This window comes from Ambystoma mexicanum, chromosome 4q, assembly GCF_040938575.1.
Source record: "Ambystoma mexicanum isolate Mex_15411 chromosome 4q, UKY_AmexF1_1, whole genome shotgun sequence".
NCBI classification, from domain to species: Eukaryota; Metazoa; Chordata; class Amphibia; order Caudata; family Ambystomatidae; genus Ambystoma; species Ambystoma mexicanum.
In genome coordinates this window covers 656,596,638-656,617,007 of record NC_090928.1, presented here as the reverse complement: position 1 = coordinate 656,617,007, position 20,370 = coordinate 656,596,638, and the positions used below count along the sequence as shown (strand labels likewise).

General features: G+C 47.7%; 1 protein-coding gene across 3 annotated transcripts in view; it reads left to right on the top strand.

Moving 5' to 3' along the window:
* The window catches only part of PSME4 (proteasome activator subunit 4), a 3,386,216-nt gene that overhangs the window by 159,522 nt on the left and 3,206,324 nt on the right, over positions 1-20,370 (top strand). For all 3 annotated transcript variants that reach the window (XM_069608231.1, XM_069608232.1, XM_069608230.1), the window contains exon 2: positions 1,849-1,989. In XM_069608231.1, the coding sequence (XP_069464332.1) occupies positions 1,849-1,989 (141 nt within the window). The remainder of the gene's footprint in view (positions 1-1,848; positions 1,990-20,370) is intronic.

Genomic DNA, 20,370 nt, shown 5'->3' with positions numbered 1-20,370 from the left:
CATCGTATGCCTTCATAGCTTGAACCAAAAAATAACGTTGCCATGGTATCTCAAATCTTGACAAATAGTATGGTCCAACATGACACAACTTTGAGGCCTGACCTCGCCGTAGAACCTTTGCCTTCCCATGCGCTATCCCTGTACCTTCATGGCTGACACGCACCTTTTCTGCCCCAAAACAACTCTACTGCAAAAAACTTATTTTAGTTGCAAATGCCTTAGCCAGTATGCACTCAAGTGCTCCTTGCTGCATCCACCACACCCACCCTCTGCCCCCCTGGCTCAAGCAGAACCGTTTACAATATACGCGCAAAGATGTTTCCGGGCTTGAAATGTTCTTCCCCTGCATCGCCGTATTGGGCACCATCCTCCTAACTGGCACAGAATGGTCTTCTACGCCTGTGCTGCTGCTATTATTTTTTTTCTGTTTACTGACCGTTCTTCCCTACTCGCACATCAGTCCAGGTACCCAGTGTGACATTGGCAGTGTTCTCTGTGTGATCATAGTCATCCTGTCCAAAGCCGTTGGCCAGGCACTGGCTGATTGCTGGTGGATAAGTTCCGACCAGGATGTGTTTTTTGTTTGTTTTCAGGAAACCACTTTCCCCTCCCCACCACCGGCTTATTTTTGTGTCTATATGTTAATATTTGAGGGGATAGGTGGAGCGCTTAGCATGGAATTCTACAAGGTACCTTGTAGTGGCATTTCCTAGTCCTAACCACACAGACATGAAATAGTGTACATTTGCACTCTTGTTTTGTTTTGATTATTTTTTTGTTGCATGCAGCATAGACTTGATGAAGGAGGTCATTATTTGAGGTACTTTTTTCTCCTCAATTTCACCCTTCTGCATACACCTCTCAAACTCTAACCAAACACAACCACAAGCCTACAACACAACAATCCGCACAAATTTCACTACACTGCAACAACAAAACAAACCACACATAGACTCGCACAACAGCACACGACGACTACCGATGGTAAAACACCCCAAGCTCAGCCAACTGACCCACTGGGCTGAGGCCGCCAACAACGCATCACTGCTCTCTTGCACTTTTCCATCTTATTCCCACTAATTCATCCCCCCCTTCCTGTTTTTCAGAGCCGCCAGAGCGCCAGGGGACCACTCTGGTGGTGGTAGTGCACGGTACAAATATCCTTTAACATTAACATTTTAACACGACTGCAGAGGAATTTTGCATTGGCAATGCAAATCAAATCTGCTTTCTTTTTTTCCATCCATCTGGGTAATGGATAATTGTGGAAACCAGGAATAAACCAAATATGCAGCTGCACAAGGGAGTGAGATGGTTTTAGTTATCTTAGAACTGGGCTTTCTGATGTGAGGTAGCCCTTCTCTGCATTCAGTATAAGCAATAAAGGCCATGTTGCATTCGTTACTGCATGGAAACTTGAGCCAGTCAACAGCTGGGAGAGGCATGTATGGAGCAAATGAGTAGCAATTTAGAAAACATCAATATAAACAAAACAGGTTTGTGTCATTTGTAAAGGTTTTGTTTGTTCCAATTTGGTTTTAGGAGACTTGTTTAGTGTAACATTGTTGGGTAAGGAGCCATTGGGTGCTTTTGCGAAAGGTTGGTATGAATTCCTGGCTAAAGTCTGAAGACCCGTTTCTTCGTTAAAGAGTATGGTCCACTAACTACATAATCAGTTCTCCACTACCTCACTTGTGCACTGCTCCTCTCTGTACGTTTGACCTTTAACAAAGTGTCATACAGTGCTTTACAACAACACAAAATGAAATCAAATTTGTATGTTACCTTTCTCTGAGCAGTTAACTTCAAATAACCCGCTTTAATGTATTTTTGGTCTTTCTTTTGTAGATACATCCGATTGTATGGAAGAAAATTTAGTAAAGAAGATCATGTACGTTTTGTGAGGTTACTGTATGAGTTGGTGACCATTCCTAAACTGGAAATCGGTATGATTCAAGGCTTTTCTCGTATGTTGATAAACCTACTGAAGTAAGTACCAACAGGTTGCCTGCTTTCAATCTGTCGTTCTCACAATATTTGAACATACTAGATGTCCACCCCCAACTGTGTTTCAATTTTAGATGTGCCTTTACTGCCGTTCAGTTCTAGGGATGTATACCGCCCCCACTATGTCAATTTTATTATTTGTTCCACTGTGTCTCCATTCTTGGTGTTCTACCTGTTTCACTTTGTACCCCCACCCCTATATATTTTCAATCCTAGCGATCTCCCCTAGTGTATTTAAGTTAAAGGTGCCCCTACTGTGTATAAATCCTAGGCGCACCACTACTGTTTCAATCCGAGGTGCTACCCTTTCACTGTAATTCGGTCATAGGTGTTTTCCAACAAGGAATTTCAATTCCTGGTGCCACCCAGTGCATTTAAACGTAGATGTCTCCCTGCTATGTTTTGCTTCTAGGCGTTAAACCCCCCCCCCCCCGCACCCACAGGGTATTCTGTTGGTAAGTGGTCCCAACTGTTTTTAAATGTTAGCTGTGCCCTAACCTCTCCGCCCCAACTGCATTTCAATTAAGCTGTTCCACACTGTGTTTTGAGTCTAGGTGTTACACCCACCCCAGTGGTATCCTGCTCCTAGATGTTCCCAATTGTATTTCAATGTTCTGCTTCCCTCTCACCCACTGTATTATTGTTTGTTCCCCCACCCCTGCTTTTGCTTTTGGACTTGTCCACTGTAGCTTGAGCCTAGGTGCCCTCGCTGTTCCAGCTTCTTGGTGTCCCCAATATGAGAGTGCTCCTAAGCATCCCCACCATCGTTTCTGCACAAGTATCCCCATTGTGACTGCTTCTATATATTTAACCATGTTCTGTTCTGAAACCTGCCATCACTGGGCCTTCCCCTCCCTTCAAAATCCAATCTCCTGAGGTACGGCTACTTTTCATCTTTTACTTTTCAGAAAAAACAAAATGCATATGGGCTACCATACAATCGGGCCAACACCAGGGCCAAGGAAAGGGAAGACTGGATATGATCAGGAGAGACTTACAAACTCCAATTAGTCTTTTTTTCTTATTCCTCCAAATCAGACAACCAGAAACATTGGCAGCAAGAGTGGCCCGCATAAAATACCTCTGAGCTCCTTCAACTTGAGATGGATACCACGCAACGTTGGCAAGAGACAAGCTGCTAACCACAAAACATACAGGGGACCATGCCAAATCCAGTAAAGCAACACCAACCATCAAGGATACTCCACTTTCAATACACCCCAGAACAAATTCTGGACACCAGCAACCCAACTGGCAAGCAGAAACATTTCTTTCTTGACTGCAATATTTATTGCAAAACACCCTACCACTAACATTCACTGGAGCGGATAGGACATCCACAATCCCAAGAAGATTTGTTCAGACTTTTCAAGTCACTCTATTTTTTTGTTTTTCCTTTTATTTGCATTCAGCTTTAGCACCTTACACAAATACATCACTTCAGAATAAAAGAGAAAAAGGGACAATACAAACCTGTCATTTTCATTTAAAACTAACTTCCATAAAACCATCTTCATCATTATTGCACAATTACAAAAAATTCCTTTAAAAACAGAAATTGGTAGTAGTGAAATACAATTAGGATGGTTTGTCAATTGTTAATTTCTTGCGGGACAAGTCTAGCGAATCCTTCTATGCCATCAACCCAATTATCATTAGTAATTGGAACAAACATTTACTTAGATTGTAAGGTATCTTAGACCAGCACTTGTTCCAGACAACCTGTCCGGTATAACTACCATAGCGGTCTGTACATTTCTTAAAGCATATAAGGCGTTGTGTATTTAATGTTTCAAAGTGCAAAAATAGATGCTCTAGCGATTACTTAGGGGCAGAACAAAATCTGCAACAATCCAGGAGACTATCTATTTTTTTTCGTTTTGCCGGTTTGCCCTGGTCGGTAGGAAATCCAATCTGAATCTCAACAGTGTATAGCCCACTTTCCAGGAAGGGTATTTACATAAGTACTGTGCACAAGTTCCCTGTTTTTTATTGTCTAGAGTGTTATTCTGATATCGCCTGTATTTCCCCAAAGAATTGCAAGTTCTGCACCAATCTGCCGCCACAGCCTTTGTATATGCCAGGAGGGTGTTTTAGTAACATTCCTTCCAGCCCCCAATCTGCCAATGTATGTTTGGTCCCTTGTTTCTTATGCCGCCATTCCCCTCTTTAAATTCTGCAAACAATGTTTTTGCTGGAGCAGTAATTAATTTATAGTATATTAAGATCCTCTTCCATACTATGTGTGCTTCTAAAGATGGAAGGCCCAATTTATGTTTAATTATATGGCCTGAGGGAGTCTTAATACTTTCTTTCAGATTATGCCCTCGAAGTGACAAAAATCTTACTTCAGTAGACTCTGATGAATCTCTGCACCATAGATCATCATCGGTAACGTTTTTGATTTATACAATTTCAAAAGGGGATTATGGAAAATTTGCCATATTAGTTCCAGCTCCTCATCTGAGCAACAGCTTTTAATGCTTTTAAGTAGAAACCTGGGGGCGCTGTTGTGCAGCCAACGGATGCAGTCGTAGCTCTCCACTGCTCCGTCTGGGTTGCCTGTAATCCTGCAAATATCCTGCTCCAAACCGAAATTAATCTAGGAGGGAAGTGACTCGCCAAAGGCAGAGAGGACCGGCATCATCCCCTCGAAATTTTGGGAAAATCATTGCTGTTTTGCAACAGAAATACCGACGGTGTCTGAGGCGGCGCAGCGCGGGAAGGAGGCCATGGCATCGGCATAGGAAGGAGCCCCGCTGGCCGCTCTGTAGGAGGATGGAGGCTCCCCCGGGAAGCCTCACTGTCAGCTGCTGCCCTGCGGTGGGGAATACTGCGTGGGGACCCCCCTCCCCTGATTCCATCGGACTGCACTGGCCGCTGCCGGGAAGCCGCGGCCTCTGAGGACGTGAGGCGCGGCATAGGAGGAGTTCGGGCGGCTAAACGTGGACTTCCCGTCGCGAGAGGTCCTGACGTGGCAGGCCTGGGCTGACGAGATACTCCCTGCCGCCACAGTAACACTACACAGAGGGTATCTGCCCTCTCCTACCCTCCGGAGAAGCGGCGGAAGAGCTCCTGGACAGGCTCCGAGGGCAACGGCACATACTGACACCAGAGTAGGCTGGAAGAAGCGGAGCAGTGGTGTGCAAGTAAGGAGGAAGTCCCAGGGCCCGGGAGTGGATGCATTACCCTTGGGACGGTATCTGTACAGCGGGGCAGGAGGAGGACTGGACTCCCACGAAGGAAGGTGGGATGCGGATACCTTGGGGGGGCCACAGGGCAAACCGAGGAGATGCTTAGCACAAACAGATCCGGATGGCATTTAGCTCTGGGACCCCTTCCCTCCATTGACCTGGACGCGGCCAGGACCACACAGCGGCAACCTCGAACAAACCCAGGCTCCCCTGGCCCCATTAACATGCTCACCATACCCTGGGATCTTGGACACTCGCTTGGCTCCGCTGAATACCAGACTCTGTCCCCAGACCTGAGGGACGTGCCCCCACACGCTTCGTGGGCCTGACCGCTGCCAGACCCGAATGGGGCGACGCATGCTCCGCAAGGCCGCAGCACAGAGCAAAATAGACAGATGCACTATGTCTGTCCCGGCGAAGGCCCCCCAACTCTGCTGACCACGCTGGAAAGGGCATCCCAACTAGCGAAACAGGTCAGACACTGTCTCTCACAGACATAATGACCGCCATTGGTGAGTCTAGGACGTTTGTGGAAACGAAAATCGATGGCCTGTCCTCAGAGGTCTCTTTCCTTTACCAGGATTTATGGAACATGACATCCCGCGTGGGGGAAACAGCAGAGAATCTCTGATGCCGAGGATGTGGCTAAGAGAGTGGAGTGACATCTAGTACACGTGGAGAAAAAAAACTTGCCTCCCTTGAGGCTAGGGCCAAAGATGGCAAAGGCTGATCTCGGCGCAATAACCTTCGCATACTTGGGCTCCCGGAGTGGGAAGAGGGACCGTCCATGGAGCTCTTCCTAGAGGACTGGCTCGCAGACCTAATGGCTCCCCAAAAACTTTCATAGTTTCCATCGAAAGGGCGCATAGTCCCAACGGGCAGACCGGTGCATGGACCCCCCCCTCTCGCCCTCCCCAGGCACGGTAATTGACAAGCTCATGAATTACCGAGAAAGGGACACAATTCTCCACATGGCGTGTTCAAAAGGCCCAATCACCTAAAACGGGAGCCAGATAGGGTTTTTTCCCTGACTACACATGCGAGGTCCAAAAGGCCCGTCGGTCCTATGACTCCATCAAGCGGAAGCTGGCATCACTGAATATTAAATATGCGCTTTTCTTCCCGGCCACTCTCAAGCTGTACCACAAAAAACACTGTCCATGTGTTTCAAAACCCGAAGGAAGCATGGGATTGTCTCGAGACTCAGGTTCTATCCTCTCCAAGATCTAGAGACCACACGCCAAGTAAGGAGAATGGCTGCATCACCCGAACCCCGGGACAAACACCCATCCCCAAGCATGGATAGCACAGAAGACAACTCGCCTGGTGCAACTGGAAAGACCTGAGGGCTAAAGAGATATAGGACGAACCTTAACGGACCACGCCGCTCTGGGGGAGATCCACATTGACCCTCTCGCTCTTCCTTCCCTCCTAAGCAAGACTTGTGGGACATTTGTATCTAACTGGCTAGTCCAGAACGGGGAAGGTAGAGCAGTGGCTTAGCCCCTGGGGAGCTCCACTAATAAGTATTTTAAATTGTTTATGGTTGTAGGTTTGGGCGACAGGTGCTTCTGGTTTGGGGGGGGGAGTAAAGGTTGCGGGGGAGTTCACGGGTGTTGGCTAACAAGAATCGCAGAACCAGATGCCAAGATATCGGTTGTTGCAGGTGCTGGTTGCGCTGGGACGAGGGATCCGGGGTTTCGGAAACCAGTAAATGGTGTATGAAGTGCAGTCCTTTGGCGGTGACCGGTTGATATTGGCGCGGCTTCGGGGGGTGCAGTAGGGGGGGAACCAATGGGTCACATGATCCTCCTTGAGTACCAGTCGAACTTAACATGTTAACGGGTCACAAACTGGTCAGTTGTCTTTGACCTAGAATGTGAAAGGCCTAGGCTCTAGCATCAAACCAAAGTTAGTACTGCAGTATCTCAATCGGCAATCCCCGGACGTGGCCTTCCTCATGGAGACCCACCTGGCTGGTACGGAGTGCGGATTTTTAAAACATTTTTTAAAATGTTTTAATGGTTTTTTAGAAGATCCAATTATCCGCAATCCTACCAGACAGGATTCTCAAAGGGTGCTAGGGGTACAATGATACTCTTTCATAAACTCATCCCCTTTCAGGTCCAAAAGGGGCGAACCGACCCTGGCAGTCGATATGTTGCCATGATGGGCGCCCTGTGGGGAGAACGGTGGGGCCTCATTGCAGCATATGCGCCCCCTGCACTCACGAAGGACCTCTTTCAGGACCTATGATTGATATTACAGGAGGGGAGTGCAGAGGTGTGGGCCCTGGGAGGGGATTTTAATGAGGTAATGGAGGTTGCCAGAGACGGATCACACAGGGGCATCACAACTCGGGAGGGCCCGACTGCACTGTACAGATTAGCTGAAACAGGCCTATTGGACACATGGAGGGCTCTGCACACTAATGACTCTGGGTTCTTGTTCTATTCCCATGCGCATAAAACAATGTCTAGAATCGACGACATCCTTATCCCCCGGAACTCGTCCAAACAGACTCACGTCCACGGTCCTGCTGGCCAGAGGGATCTCGGACCATTCTCCCCTGCTGGTGACCCTAAAGAGCAAACCGAAGCCAGACACCATCTGGCATCTGAACACTTATTACTTGGGGTTCCCCGGGATAGCAGAAGGGCTGACAAATCAATGCAACAAATACTTGCGCTCAACGCTGGTTCTGTCAATTGTCCAATTACGACCTGGGAGGCTTATAAAACTGTCCTTCGGGGGAAGCCATTTCCTTGGTGACTGCCCAATGGCGGAACCACACCCGGGAGCTCACAGAGGCAGATGGACAGGTTTCCAAACGGGAGACACAATTTCTGGAATTTGTAGGCACTGAGGCCTCACAAGAGGCCCTGGAAACGGCACAAGAGATCCTAAGAAATTTGGCCCTGGACAACGCTCGGACCACCCATTGGTCGATCCAGAGCCCGATCTATGAACGCGGGGACAAGGCTGGTAAAGCGTTGGCCTGGCTGGAGAGGCGGGAACAACGTAAGGGGTGTGTCCAAGCAATTCAAACACCCAACGGGGACCGGCCGATAGAGTCCAATATAGCAGAAGCCTTTGCTAACTATTAAAAGCATGTATATTCCACCTGGGGTGGAAGCCCTGTGACTGAACACCCTCATTTTCTCGATACGATTGAACTCCCTCGCCTCACCACGCAACAGAGGGAAGCGCTTGAGCTCGAGTTAACAGAAGACAAATTACAATCCGCTCTTACACAGCTCCAACTGGGAAAACCCCAGGACCCAATTGTTTCCCAGTGGAAACTTGAAAACGCCTTGGTGGCTCATTAATCACACATATGCACTGCATGTTCCTCCGGAGCAAAGAATTCGGCATCCTCCCCCCGGACCCTAGGGAAATTTGTATTGTGGTGTTGCCCAAGTCAGGAAGCCCCTCTGATCAGTGTGTCTCCTATAGGCCCATTTCATTGATAAATGGGGAAGCCAAAATCCTTGCCGGAGCCCTAGCCAACAGGTTACTAGGAGCGATCGAGTCTCTGGTCCATCCCAACCAGTGCGGATTCATGTCTAACAAGTCCACTCGTATGAACTTATGCAGACTTCAATTCGCCTTGGACTGTGCCTCAGAGATGCCCGACCCGCTAGCCCTACTAGTGTCGATTTTGAGAAAGCATTTGATTCCGTGGGGTGGGAAGCTCTGTGGGACATCTTGGAACAAATGAACTTCGGGCATGGCTTCATCTCCTGGACCAAGCTCTTATATGAACCCCCTTGCAAAAGTGAGGGTGAACGGCAGACAGTCAGGGTCATTCCCGCTGAGGTGTGGACCAGACAGGGTTGCCCCTTCTCTCCCCCTGTTGTTTCTCCTCGCAATAGAACCACTCGCGATCAAGCTCCGTGCGGACAGTGACTGGTTGGGGTTCGTTTGGCCGGGGGAAGGGGAGGGCCGTGTTTCGTTATATGCCGATGCCCTCCTTATTTATCTCAGTAGGCCAGTGGCCTCATGCCTGGTCGTGTCTCAAATCCTCGCAGACTACCAACGGTTCTCTGGCCTCAGAGTGAATACCCAGAAAACAGTGGACTTCCCAATCCAAGGGAGAGCAAATGCGATCCCTGACCCGGTTTCTGTCCGCGACTTCACGTAATTAGGGATACGAATTGGCGCCTCGCTATAGGAGTTCCTTCAACTGAATATACAACCTGTCCTTGACAGGCTCGTCCGCAGACATTTCCCATTGGCCGTCCTTGCCACTGTCCTTAATGGGCAAGGCTGCATTATTTAATATGTCACTTCCAAGACTATTATTTGTTCTACAGAATGCCTCACTGCCCATCCCCCCCCTGGAATTTTTGCATCAATAGACAAACACATACAGACTCTCTTATGGGGTGGGGGAAACAACCTAGAATCGCACTTATGACATTGCAACGTTCAATTTGGGAGGGAGGGATAGGACTACCATGCATCCGTACAGATTACCTAGCGGCGCAGACCGGGGTGGTAATCGACTGGCTACATGGCGATAGTGCACTACCCCCTATCCGCACGGAACTGTCCGCCATGCATCCGTTTCCCCCCTCCAGGTCCTGTGTGCCCTCCGGGACGGAACGGCCAAAGTTCGACGCATGTCACTTCATATCCGTCGTACCTGGGAAGAAGCACATAAACGCATCGGCTGGGGCCCCAGGCCTACACTTGTCCAACCTCTATGGCATAACACATACCTCCCTGAAATCCGAAAAAATTGGGTGCTTGGGATACTTACTTTGGAGCAGGTAATTCCAGGGGGGTGTATGGTGGAGTTTGATACCCTGCGGGAGCATTTTGACTTGAGTCCTGGTGACCGCTTTAGGTATACACAGCTCGCTCACGCCATGAATGCACAGTTCCCGGACCTGGTGGCTGTCCCACCTTGCTCCCCTTTAGAAACCAACGTTCTCACAGTGCGTATCCCCTCTAGGGTCACCTCCACGCTATATCAGGCCCTCAATCCTTTGGCACCAAAGAACTCGCCACACTGAAAGGGAAATGGGAAAGGGATATAAATAGGCTGGAACCGGAAGAATGAATGGAAGCTCTGATGCTCCCTCGTGAGATAGGTATAGATGCGAAACTATGCCTGATCCAGCTCAGGATACTGCACCGATCCGATTATTCCCGCACAAAGCTGGCTAGATGGAGCGGGCGGGCGTAGAGATCTGCCTTCGGTGTAAGCGCAAAAGTGGCACCTTCTTCCATACAATCTGGGATTGCCCTGTGGTACAGGCCTTTTGGGTGGGCTGCACAGGTACATGCACAGTCTCTGTGATGGTGGGTTCCCAAATACTAGACCCAAAGGTGATACTGCTCGGGATATGGGGAGAACTGGGCCTCACTAAGCGCAAAAAACTGTTCATGGCCGTGGAACTAGGGGCGGGCAAGCGACTGATCGCTGCACACTGGGTATCTGCTGAAGCACTGAGCCTAACCCGATGGACTAATGAAGTTACCAGGTGCGCTTCCCTGGAGTGACAAATTTATACAGAAAGAGGTTGCCCTCGCAAGTTTCAGAAGGTGTGGAAGATGGATGGATGATCAGTGAAACCCCCTCCCTCTTCTTCCCTCCCCCTCCCTATCCCCCTCCTTTCCCTCTTGCCGCCCTGCGGCAATCCTGCGCTCATATATAATGCTGAATATTTCTACAGCATAATTGTAAGCATCACCGATTTAACTGCCTTCTCCATCTTTTTTCTGTATGTTTCATGCATTTGTAAAAACCAATAAAATGTATTATTAAAAAAGTAGAAACCTTCCATTATTTCTTTGTTAATCAGCGCACAGTAAATATCAAAACCCAGATACTCCATGTTATCAACTTCGATCACTTGTTCTCCCCCTAACCACACAGATTATTTCTTTACATGTTTTCCTGCTGTCAGGGTTATTAACTGTTTCTTTTGGTATTTATGGTCGGCTCATTTTCTTCGCAGTATGAGTGAAGAGCGTTGAGTATTCTTTGTATGCCCACCTTGGTGCAGTCTAACAAGATAATGTCATCTGCATATGTAATCCAGAAAATATTTGCCCCCAGGACTTTAGGGGCAATAAAGGAAGCATATTTAACGCATTCACGCAGGTCTGCCATGTAAGGATTAAATAAGAATGGTGCGAGGACACAGCTTTGACGAAGCCCATTATTGGTAGTTATCTCACCTGAAAAGGAGACCCTTCTGGTTTAATCTAGTCCTAATGCGTGAGTGTTCATGCAAATGGATCAGTGGTGCCAACAGTCCCTTCGGGAGTCCCAAACCCGCTAGTTTTGTCCATAGTAACTCCTATTTCCACAATCGTAAGCTAGGGACAGATCAACCAATACCACATACATCTCCTTATATACTCCCTCCCAAACCAAAAGTTGGGCATGATTTATCACTAATCCTGCCAGGTTAGTGCCTACATCAGGCCAAAATTCAAATTGGTTAAGCTTAAGGATATCTTTTGTTCTGGCCCACTCTTCCAAGGGGGAAAGCATTACTGCTCCAAATATTTTGGAGTCTGAGTCCAAGAGGACTACTGGTCTATAATTTTCAGGAGCTTCCTTGTCTCCTTTCTTATAAATAGGGAATATGTGTTTTCTTCCAAGATTCTGGTGTACATTTTATTTGAATAATTAACTGGAAATTACTGTATAAAATATGTGCCTGAAGCTCTGGAGCCGCCTTCATCACTTTGTTACAAAGTCCATTCGGTCCAGAGGCCCTGGAATTGCTTCTGCTACGGATTATCGATTCAATTCCTTCTACAGACAGAGCCAGGGCCCATTTTTCCGATTTTTAAACTATCCCAGCTCCTCAAGGAGTCTGCCAGTCAGTTATACAAATGTGAAAAGTGAGAAGCCCAAGCTTGCTCAGCTATAGGATTAGATTGCACTTCCATCTGTAAGTTTTCTTTCTGTTTAATCAGTTTCCAATAATTTACATCCCACTTCGTGAGCAGGCAAGTATCTTTTCACGTTGCCTTTGATAATTCAGTGCTCTTAAAGCCTTCAGTTTGTGTTTGTAACTCTGCTTTAGTCTCCTCAATTCAATTTCAAGGTGAGCCTTGCAGACGTTTTCCTGAATAATTCTTCTGATGTTTCTCCTGCACTCCCTCTTAATTTGTTGGATGAGCAGATTGTAATTTGGCCTATTTATCCACCTAAATTTCCTTGGGCACAAAGTTTTCAATGAGCTTCAGGAGTTGGTACACAGTGCAAGCATGTGTCAATCTCTCCCTGAGCATCAAAGAAGTTTTTCTCGAGTTTCTCATTGAACTCGCAAATGTTCCTCTAGACCCAGATTAGCCTAATTATTTTTACCCCATTGCCCCACGAAACTGTGACTTGTTTAATTTTCCTTATTGCGCCAGCTGGTTGGTCTAATAGTAGGACTGCTGTCAGTATTGCATGGTCACCAGGGAGGCCACATTTCACTTTGTAACTATTCCTCCTTATCTCCCATTCCTCAGACACCAAAATTAAGTCTAGAAGAGAGGATTTAAGGCCAGTGATCCAGGTATTCCAGTTGGACAATTCTTTACCTTTTTTCCCACCCAGCATGCTCAAATTCCAACCCTCAAAGAAATCGCACCATCTCCTCCGTTTGGGGTCCCGAGTCGGCTTCTCCTTATGACTCAGGAAAAATGTACTGTATTGTACAGAATCAAGACAGTTTGGGTCAAAATCACCTGCAATTAAAATGTGCCCCTCAGCCCATCGTCTTTCCACCCCATTATGAATTCATCAATGTGGTCAGTTATTACAGTTTGAGAATATTCTGCATGATTACAGTATACATCAGTAACAAGCAGGTGGGATACTTTGCCCTTCAAGGTTGCGCAGGCAGCCAGAACACCATTCAATGAGTAGTCTACCACTGCCAAATTCAAAACTGATTTACTTTTAATACCATTCAGGAGGCGACCCTTCGGGCGTCCTGCTTTCCCACAGCCTGCAATCTGTGGGCAGATTGAATAGTCATCCATGATCATCTATTTAGATAAGTCTCCTGCAGAATTACTAAATTGAACACATTCAACTTTCCCTGTGGCTCCCCCGAGCTAAGCAGATGGTAAGAGCCTCTCGTGTTCCAAGAGCAAATGCTAAAAATGTGCACTGGCTCCTTGCTCCATCTTAGAAGCTGTACCAGAAGAGTGTGCCAGCCACAACCATTCCTTTTGGTTCACCACTTTAATCTTCTCTGTTCCCTCCCTACTTCCTTCCCACTCTACACTTCTTGTTTTTTTTCTTTAATTTGGATTGACTTTCATGGTTCTTGGACGGTGGTCCATTCCATTTGTTGGCGGTTGCTTGTTGGTACATTCTTTGTGCCACAACATTGTAAATATCATCAAACCCTCTGTCAGATAACATCGATAACAAATATGATTCTTTCTTTGGTGAGACGTGAAATAACCTTGATCTTAGCTACATCCCACATCTCCCAATCACAAAATTCTATTCGGTCAATATCGCCTGAGGAGATTCTAAACCCTAGGTCTATTAAGGTACTTAAGTTCTGGATCTGTGAAAATTGCTTCCATAATGAACCTGTTCATTCATTCCTCCCTTGATTTCTTCTCCGAAGGGTATGTGGTATGATTTGTAATAAATGCGACAGAACGTCCGGACTGCTAATACTTTAAAACAGGCGTTTTCGGAAAAAGATGACCCATGTTTAAGTCCCAACACCTTCTATGGTATAAATGACTGAGCTGCAATTATTTCTGTCAAATCAAAGCCTCCACTCATGGTATGGCCACCATTTCCATCTACTTTGCCGGAGGGCTCATCATAGTTGTAGCAGTTCTGATTTTGAGGCATTCTCTCTTTCTCTGTCCTGTTGGGAACTTCAGCGTTAAAAGACAGGAACTGCTAAGACAATTGGGTTGTAATTTCCCCCAGGAGAGTTTTGGAGGTGGTCATTCCCACCGACTGTGCTTCCCAGCCCAAAGGAGTTACTGATGTGGGGATTAGCCAGGCCGCAGAATCTCCCTTTAAGGTGATTTGAACCTCCTTGTCTATCTGGCCGGAGGGACCTATTTCCTGCCTTGGAAAGGGGGCGCCACCTGACCTCTTCCCAGCAGCATCCGCAGAGGCTAGAATCCAGTCTTTGATCTCTCCCTTTTGTAGAAAGATGCCTCCCGGTCACACCAATGAGAGATCTTGTTGTGAAGGGTCCCATTGGGTGTTAGGAGGTGTTGCCTTACTGCTTGATGGGCTTTCCCCATCTGTGTGGAATAAATTGCCACCTTCGGTCTCATTTAAAGAGTATTGAAAGGCTGATTGACTGCATCCGTTAATTTTCAGGTTACCGCTTTCCTTTAAAAATATCGGGGCAATCTTCACACCTTCCTGAGCCTTTATATTCTTGTTTGTTTTTTGAGTGAGGTATGTTTCTGATAATCATTCAGTGCTTTTACAAACCCCGTAGACAAGTTGCTGTTCGCCTTTTTTTTTTTTTTTTTATTCTTAGCTTTCTTCTCCATCCATGCCATCAGTGTCTTATTTCTTTTCCCCTTGTATTTTTTGCTGTGGTTTGTCTTTGTCATAATTCGGTCAACTTTCTTGTAAATGTAAGGGCTCATTTTATTATCACTAATTGGTCGGTTTGATCTAAACCGACTTCAATAGCACCCATCGTTAATAATTCTTCAATTGCCTGCGCATTCGGGAGGGGAGGCTGAGAATGGGGAAGGATCCATCGTTGTATTGAGGGCAGATTCTCGATTCCTCCAGAATTCCAGGTACAATTTCAACACTTAAGTCCTGCTTGTTTTGATTCCGATATTTCTGGCATATGGATGGGAACACCAGAGGTTTTATCCTCTAAGAAAGGCTTAGTGTTTACCATTATAGTGAGTTGCTTTTGTACATCATCTATTCTTGGTGCCAATTCAAAGACTTTTTCTTCAGATTAATTCTTTTTGAATGTCGATTAGGTTTGTAACAATACTTCATTTTTAAATGCGCATTTCACTTCCTCCCCTTTCTGCATAGTTTCCATAATTGCAGATACGTTATTAATTTGTTCGGTGCTTATTCTGGATTCTTCTTTAAGGATGTCGAAGACATTTACCATGGAGGAAAGCACAACATTTAGCGCTGACAGAGTATTCAGGTCCATGTTGGGACCCTGCTGGTTGAGTATTCAGAAGAGCTCGATTCGGCAGATAGGTCGTGAGTGCCTAATGACAGAGCTTCTGATTGAGTATTAAAAAGCTCTGGAGTTTCACAGATATGCAGTCACTTTCTGAATACATTGTTCTGACCCCGTGTTTGTGCTTTCTTTAATGCCAAAGGTCAAATTTGCAGGCTGAAGAAGTTCTTTGGGATCATTTTTGGGAAGTGAGGGGGAAAATTCCCCAATCTTCTTTTGGATTCAGGCCCTATTTAATGTGAAATCGAAGTTCGACATCCCACCCAAGGGGACGTCCTGTTAGTGCATTAAGATCTTAATTTCAGAATTAACAAGTGTTCTTGCGGAGTTATGCTGGGGGAGGTCAAATGCATTACATAATTGTTCAATTTCTAGTGAGGGAATGAGGGTCAGGGAGTTCGGTGAGGCAGCCAGATGAGTATTCTATCACCTACCATGACTGCATAGGTTCATGTTCTTTGTAGGTTTGGTTGTATTAGTACTCGCCCAACCTCTTCCCCGTTGGGCTGTATATGTAAGGCTTTGTTCCTCTCTACTTTTAATAAGAAGTGCTGTCCCAGAGCCAGGAGCCATGGAACACGAAACACACTGCAGGCACACTGCACTTGCTCTGCTCTGACTGCAGTGTTTTTAAAGGATTGTGCTTCCTTTTCCTTGTTGAAAGTGAAAGGAGACTTCATGTAGGCAAATCCAGCACATGGGCAAATCCAGCAAAGTTTTTCCACAGAAACCACAAAACACTGCAGGCACACCACCTGCAAGTGTCTCCTATAGTACAGAACTTCACATCCCCATGGAGTGAATAGCGCAGGTACACTAGATGACACTTGTACACTTGCATGGAAAATCTCAGAATCAGATGCTTTCTCAGCCCCAGCACAGTATTCCACAGACATGTATGACCTTATCAGTGAGGGCAAACCTGATCTACAGTTCATCACTGACGATTACTCTGCAGTTATACACAATGCCATTCCCCTAGGCTTCAAGATAAAGTTGAAATAGAACCTGCAAGAGAGGGAGTGCGGGCGGGGGAAGCATTCTGTTGAAGTTAAAATCTCACCCTTGGATAACCGGCTGGATCTCCAATTCCTGCTATCCTTTCTTTTGCCTTTGTTTCCTGCTTGTTCTGCGTTCCTCTTTCTGCTCACTAATCTTGTCTCGTCACCACTGTGTTCCTGTCAACATCCGTCACACCTAGTTGAAACTGTGGGCACCTTATTCTGCCCTCAAACCTGACACTTGGGTCCACGAATGACAAATCACATCCATCTCTGGTGTGTGGCATGGGCTACCTTGGCATTGGCTACTGTTATGAACCTAGCAACGTCATCACTGCCTCCGGGGAAACTCTCTCCACATTTGGCCAGGGAAAGGCAGCTGCTACCGGACCCTGACCCTGGGGGTGGCTGTCTGAAGGAAGATCATATGGAGGAGACAACTCTCATGGGAAAGAGGTGGAGTGGACAGGGGGATACCATGTTCCAGCTAGCGAGTCCCAGGTATGACACCCTTAATGTCCCAATCCTGTATGGCATACTGTAATAATAAAAAAAATCAGAACATCCAGTCTGGACTGACAACAAGGCTCTACAACACCCTTGTAGTAAAATGACTGGGACGAAGAAAAGCACCAGGGCAATGCAGCGCGCTGAAGCCGGGAAGCCAAAGATGCACTCTAGTTATTGGAAGGATCCGATAAGTGCGGGGATGTTTAGAAACATCAAACGTCAAACATGGAAAACCACAAGTCGACCCGCGGTCGGGAAACCGAGAAGAAGCAAGTTGCACAAGGGAGCATGGATGCTCCTGGAGGCCCCGTCGCGAGAGGCACAGAAGGCAAAGATTTGCTGTGTAGAGGCCGAAAACATAGGAAACTGGGGAACAAAGGCCAAGGCATTGCAGGTACCAGAGAACCAACGAGATGCCTTGCAGAGGAGGAATTGAGCCGATGGGATAATTGCAGACCACTGAATGCTGATGCAGCCAAGGGAGACCAGTGAGCCCAGGAAGGGGAGTTGGGATGCTCCGTGGCGTACCTCACACCCAATTGAAGGAAAATTTACACAAAATGGGTGAACCTGAGCAGGGGAGCTGAGATGGCAAGTCAGTTGTTGAATGAAGCAAGTGCAAGCAGATGAGGACCGAATGGTTGAGTGAAGAAAATATAAAAGTGTAGAACTGTTACACATTAGGAAAGTCCTGGCAGGAGAGTAAACCAGGCAAACGGATTGCAAGCGTGGAACCGCACCCAATTGTGTTAAGACAGGTGCTTGGAAGCCCAGATTGACAGAGCAGGGTCTGGGACTCACTGTCATGCTCACCAAGAATGTATCTACATATAACCTGAGGAGATCAAGATGACCGCCATCCTCTTGAGTGTGTGAAATCCAGGGGAAGGGAGGCATTACCTTAGTGATGGAATATTGTATATGCCAAGAGAATGGCAAACTCTTGGTACTGTAAACATTTGCGACTGGGGATGGGAGGCATTCCCTTAGTGACTAGAGATGTTGTTTGCCAAGAGAAGGACAACCTCTTAGTTCTGTGAATATTGTGACCAGACTAAGGGAAACGTGTCCTTAGTGATCAGAAATTGTTTTCTGTGAACATTGCAACCAGGGGGAAGAGAGACATTTCCCTCTGGTATTGTTGGAAAACTCTGAGGCGCCAAGAGAAGAGAAATAACTTCTTGGCATTGTGAAAGTGAGGAAGAGAGCAAAGGAAGAGCCATACCATTTGAAACTGTGAACTTTGAAGAGCCTGAGAAACTTGGGGGAAGGGCATCCTCTGCCGGGACTTGTGCAACTTGGGTTGTTTATATATTTTTGCACATTTTGGAACTTTGGATTGGAACTTTGGAAAAGAGCTGCAGATGGCCAGTCGAAAGACTATTGCCCTTTTGACTTTTACTCCTGCGTCCCGTCCCCTTTCCTCCATACTTTTGGGACATTCCGTCCTTTGGGACGGGACCGGAGCACTTTGAAGCATCTGCCCCGCGTATCGCCCTTCGGTCCTTTTCTATGCACGGTCGGGGTCGGACGCACTTGCATCATGGGGATTGTTTTGTCTTTTTCCTACTTGTGCTTCATCTTCCTGCTCCGGTTCCACAGTCTTCTTCACCTCAGTCTATGCCGTAGTGTCAGGGATTCGTGCCCTGTTCTTCATGCGAAGGTCGCTTCGCTAGGGCGGATCCCCATTCACTCTGTCTGGAGTGCTTGGGCCTGAAACATCGGTGGGACTCTTGTCCCTACTGCGACTCGCTCTCTGTCCGGGCAGTCCAGGGTAGGCTTGTTGGATGGGAGGATGTGTTCCAATGGCTACCTTCTCCTCATTTACAGCAGTTCATCGATGAAAAAAGGAAGTGTCCGGTAAGTGGCTTTCTTTTTGAGCACCCTGGCCTGGGGACTCCTTCCCGGGGTCTTCTGGGTCCGGGAGGGGGCCAAGTGGCTCTTGTACCAGGGTTCTCCCTGTGGTATCTTGAAAGGGATCTAGCCTGGATACTGGCGTTTCCTCAGAGGTATCCCTGCTGGGAACTAAAATTAAGCCCAAGATTTCTGGGGCAACTTCAACCAGGGGTATTCCTGAGGCTTGCCAGTCTGGAACTAAACATACAGAGCCTATTGGCCACCAGGGGGCGCACAGACAGGCATGCTCTGCACGTGAGCTCCTCTACCACGGCCCCCAAAGTGGACAGAACCCCCACTTAAGGACCCCCCGTGGTAAAAATGAATGTACTGCTGTCGGAAGGTTACACCCCCCCCCCCAATGTGGTGAGAATCCGGAGCAAAAACGGTGGAAGACTTGCCCAGAAATCGCTCTGTGAAGCCTAGCCAACATATGCGCACTAAGAAGACTGGCGGGCCCTCAGGCAACAACGAGTGGCGAACAGTGGAGAAGCCGGAGAAGGCCCTGCAGCTGAGAGTCCCGAAGAGGAGGGCACTGCCTGCAGTGAACGTGCGGCCCTCTACCACGAGCGACCAGTGCTGTGAGCGGGGAGCCGGTGACGGGTCGGACCCGAAGGTGGGTGATACGCGGTGCGAGGAGGCACTGCTGTGAATCTGGCCCCTCAGCGCCACAGAGAGCCGGAATAGCCCGCCAAGCCTCAACGAAACTGGACACTTAGGGCGCAAACAGAGCAGACCCCACATGCAACCTGCCACAACAAACCTAAGACAGTCTCACAGGATAAACCCCCGGCACTCCCGACAGAAGGCCTGCCTTACTACAGCTTGAAAGAAAGAACGGGGCGGACACTGTGTGTTACGGTCCCCGTAGAGAAGAGGAGGCCCGTAGCGGGTGATGAGCTGTACCCCACTGCAGCTACTGTTCTGGAGGTGCGCAGTGGATGAGGACCCAGCAGTGCAGTGCCTATAGCCTGAGCAGAGCGTCTCCAAGCCCTTCCACATTATACCCAGTCCTGCGCACATCCATCCGACTATATGGAGTCCCAGGAAGCCCATCACTGACAGTGAGCGTGCACTCGCCATCAAGGGGACAAAGCCTACAATCAAGGGGAGAGGCCTCAACTGAAGAAATAACCTCTCAGAACCAACAACCACATCATGCGCTGAAAAGAAACAGCCATACATTCACTCACCCCTGGAGCCAAGGCTACTCAACGCACGCACAACTCCAAGCAATCGCCAGCAGACATTCTAATCCTGGGCTGAAACAATTCAGTCAAAGACCCTGAACCGTGGCCAGGCCTGAGGAGGAACCCGAAACTGCCCTCCGAGACGCCCAGCTAGCATGACCCTGGAAGCTGATTTCATTTAGCGTAAAGGGCACAGAGGAAGGTCAGCCCCACCACACAGTGAACACAACAAGGAAAGGAATTAAAGAGGCACTGAGGTACGGTTCCTGCCCCCACAGGTAACTGACTACACAATGGCACACCTCCCACATTAATACTGCGGTGCACAAAAGAAAAGCAAAGCCAAGGGACCAAGTCGGCAGAACGTGGGGAGACACGATGCCCGCCCCCCTGCGAG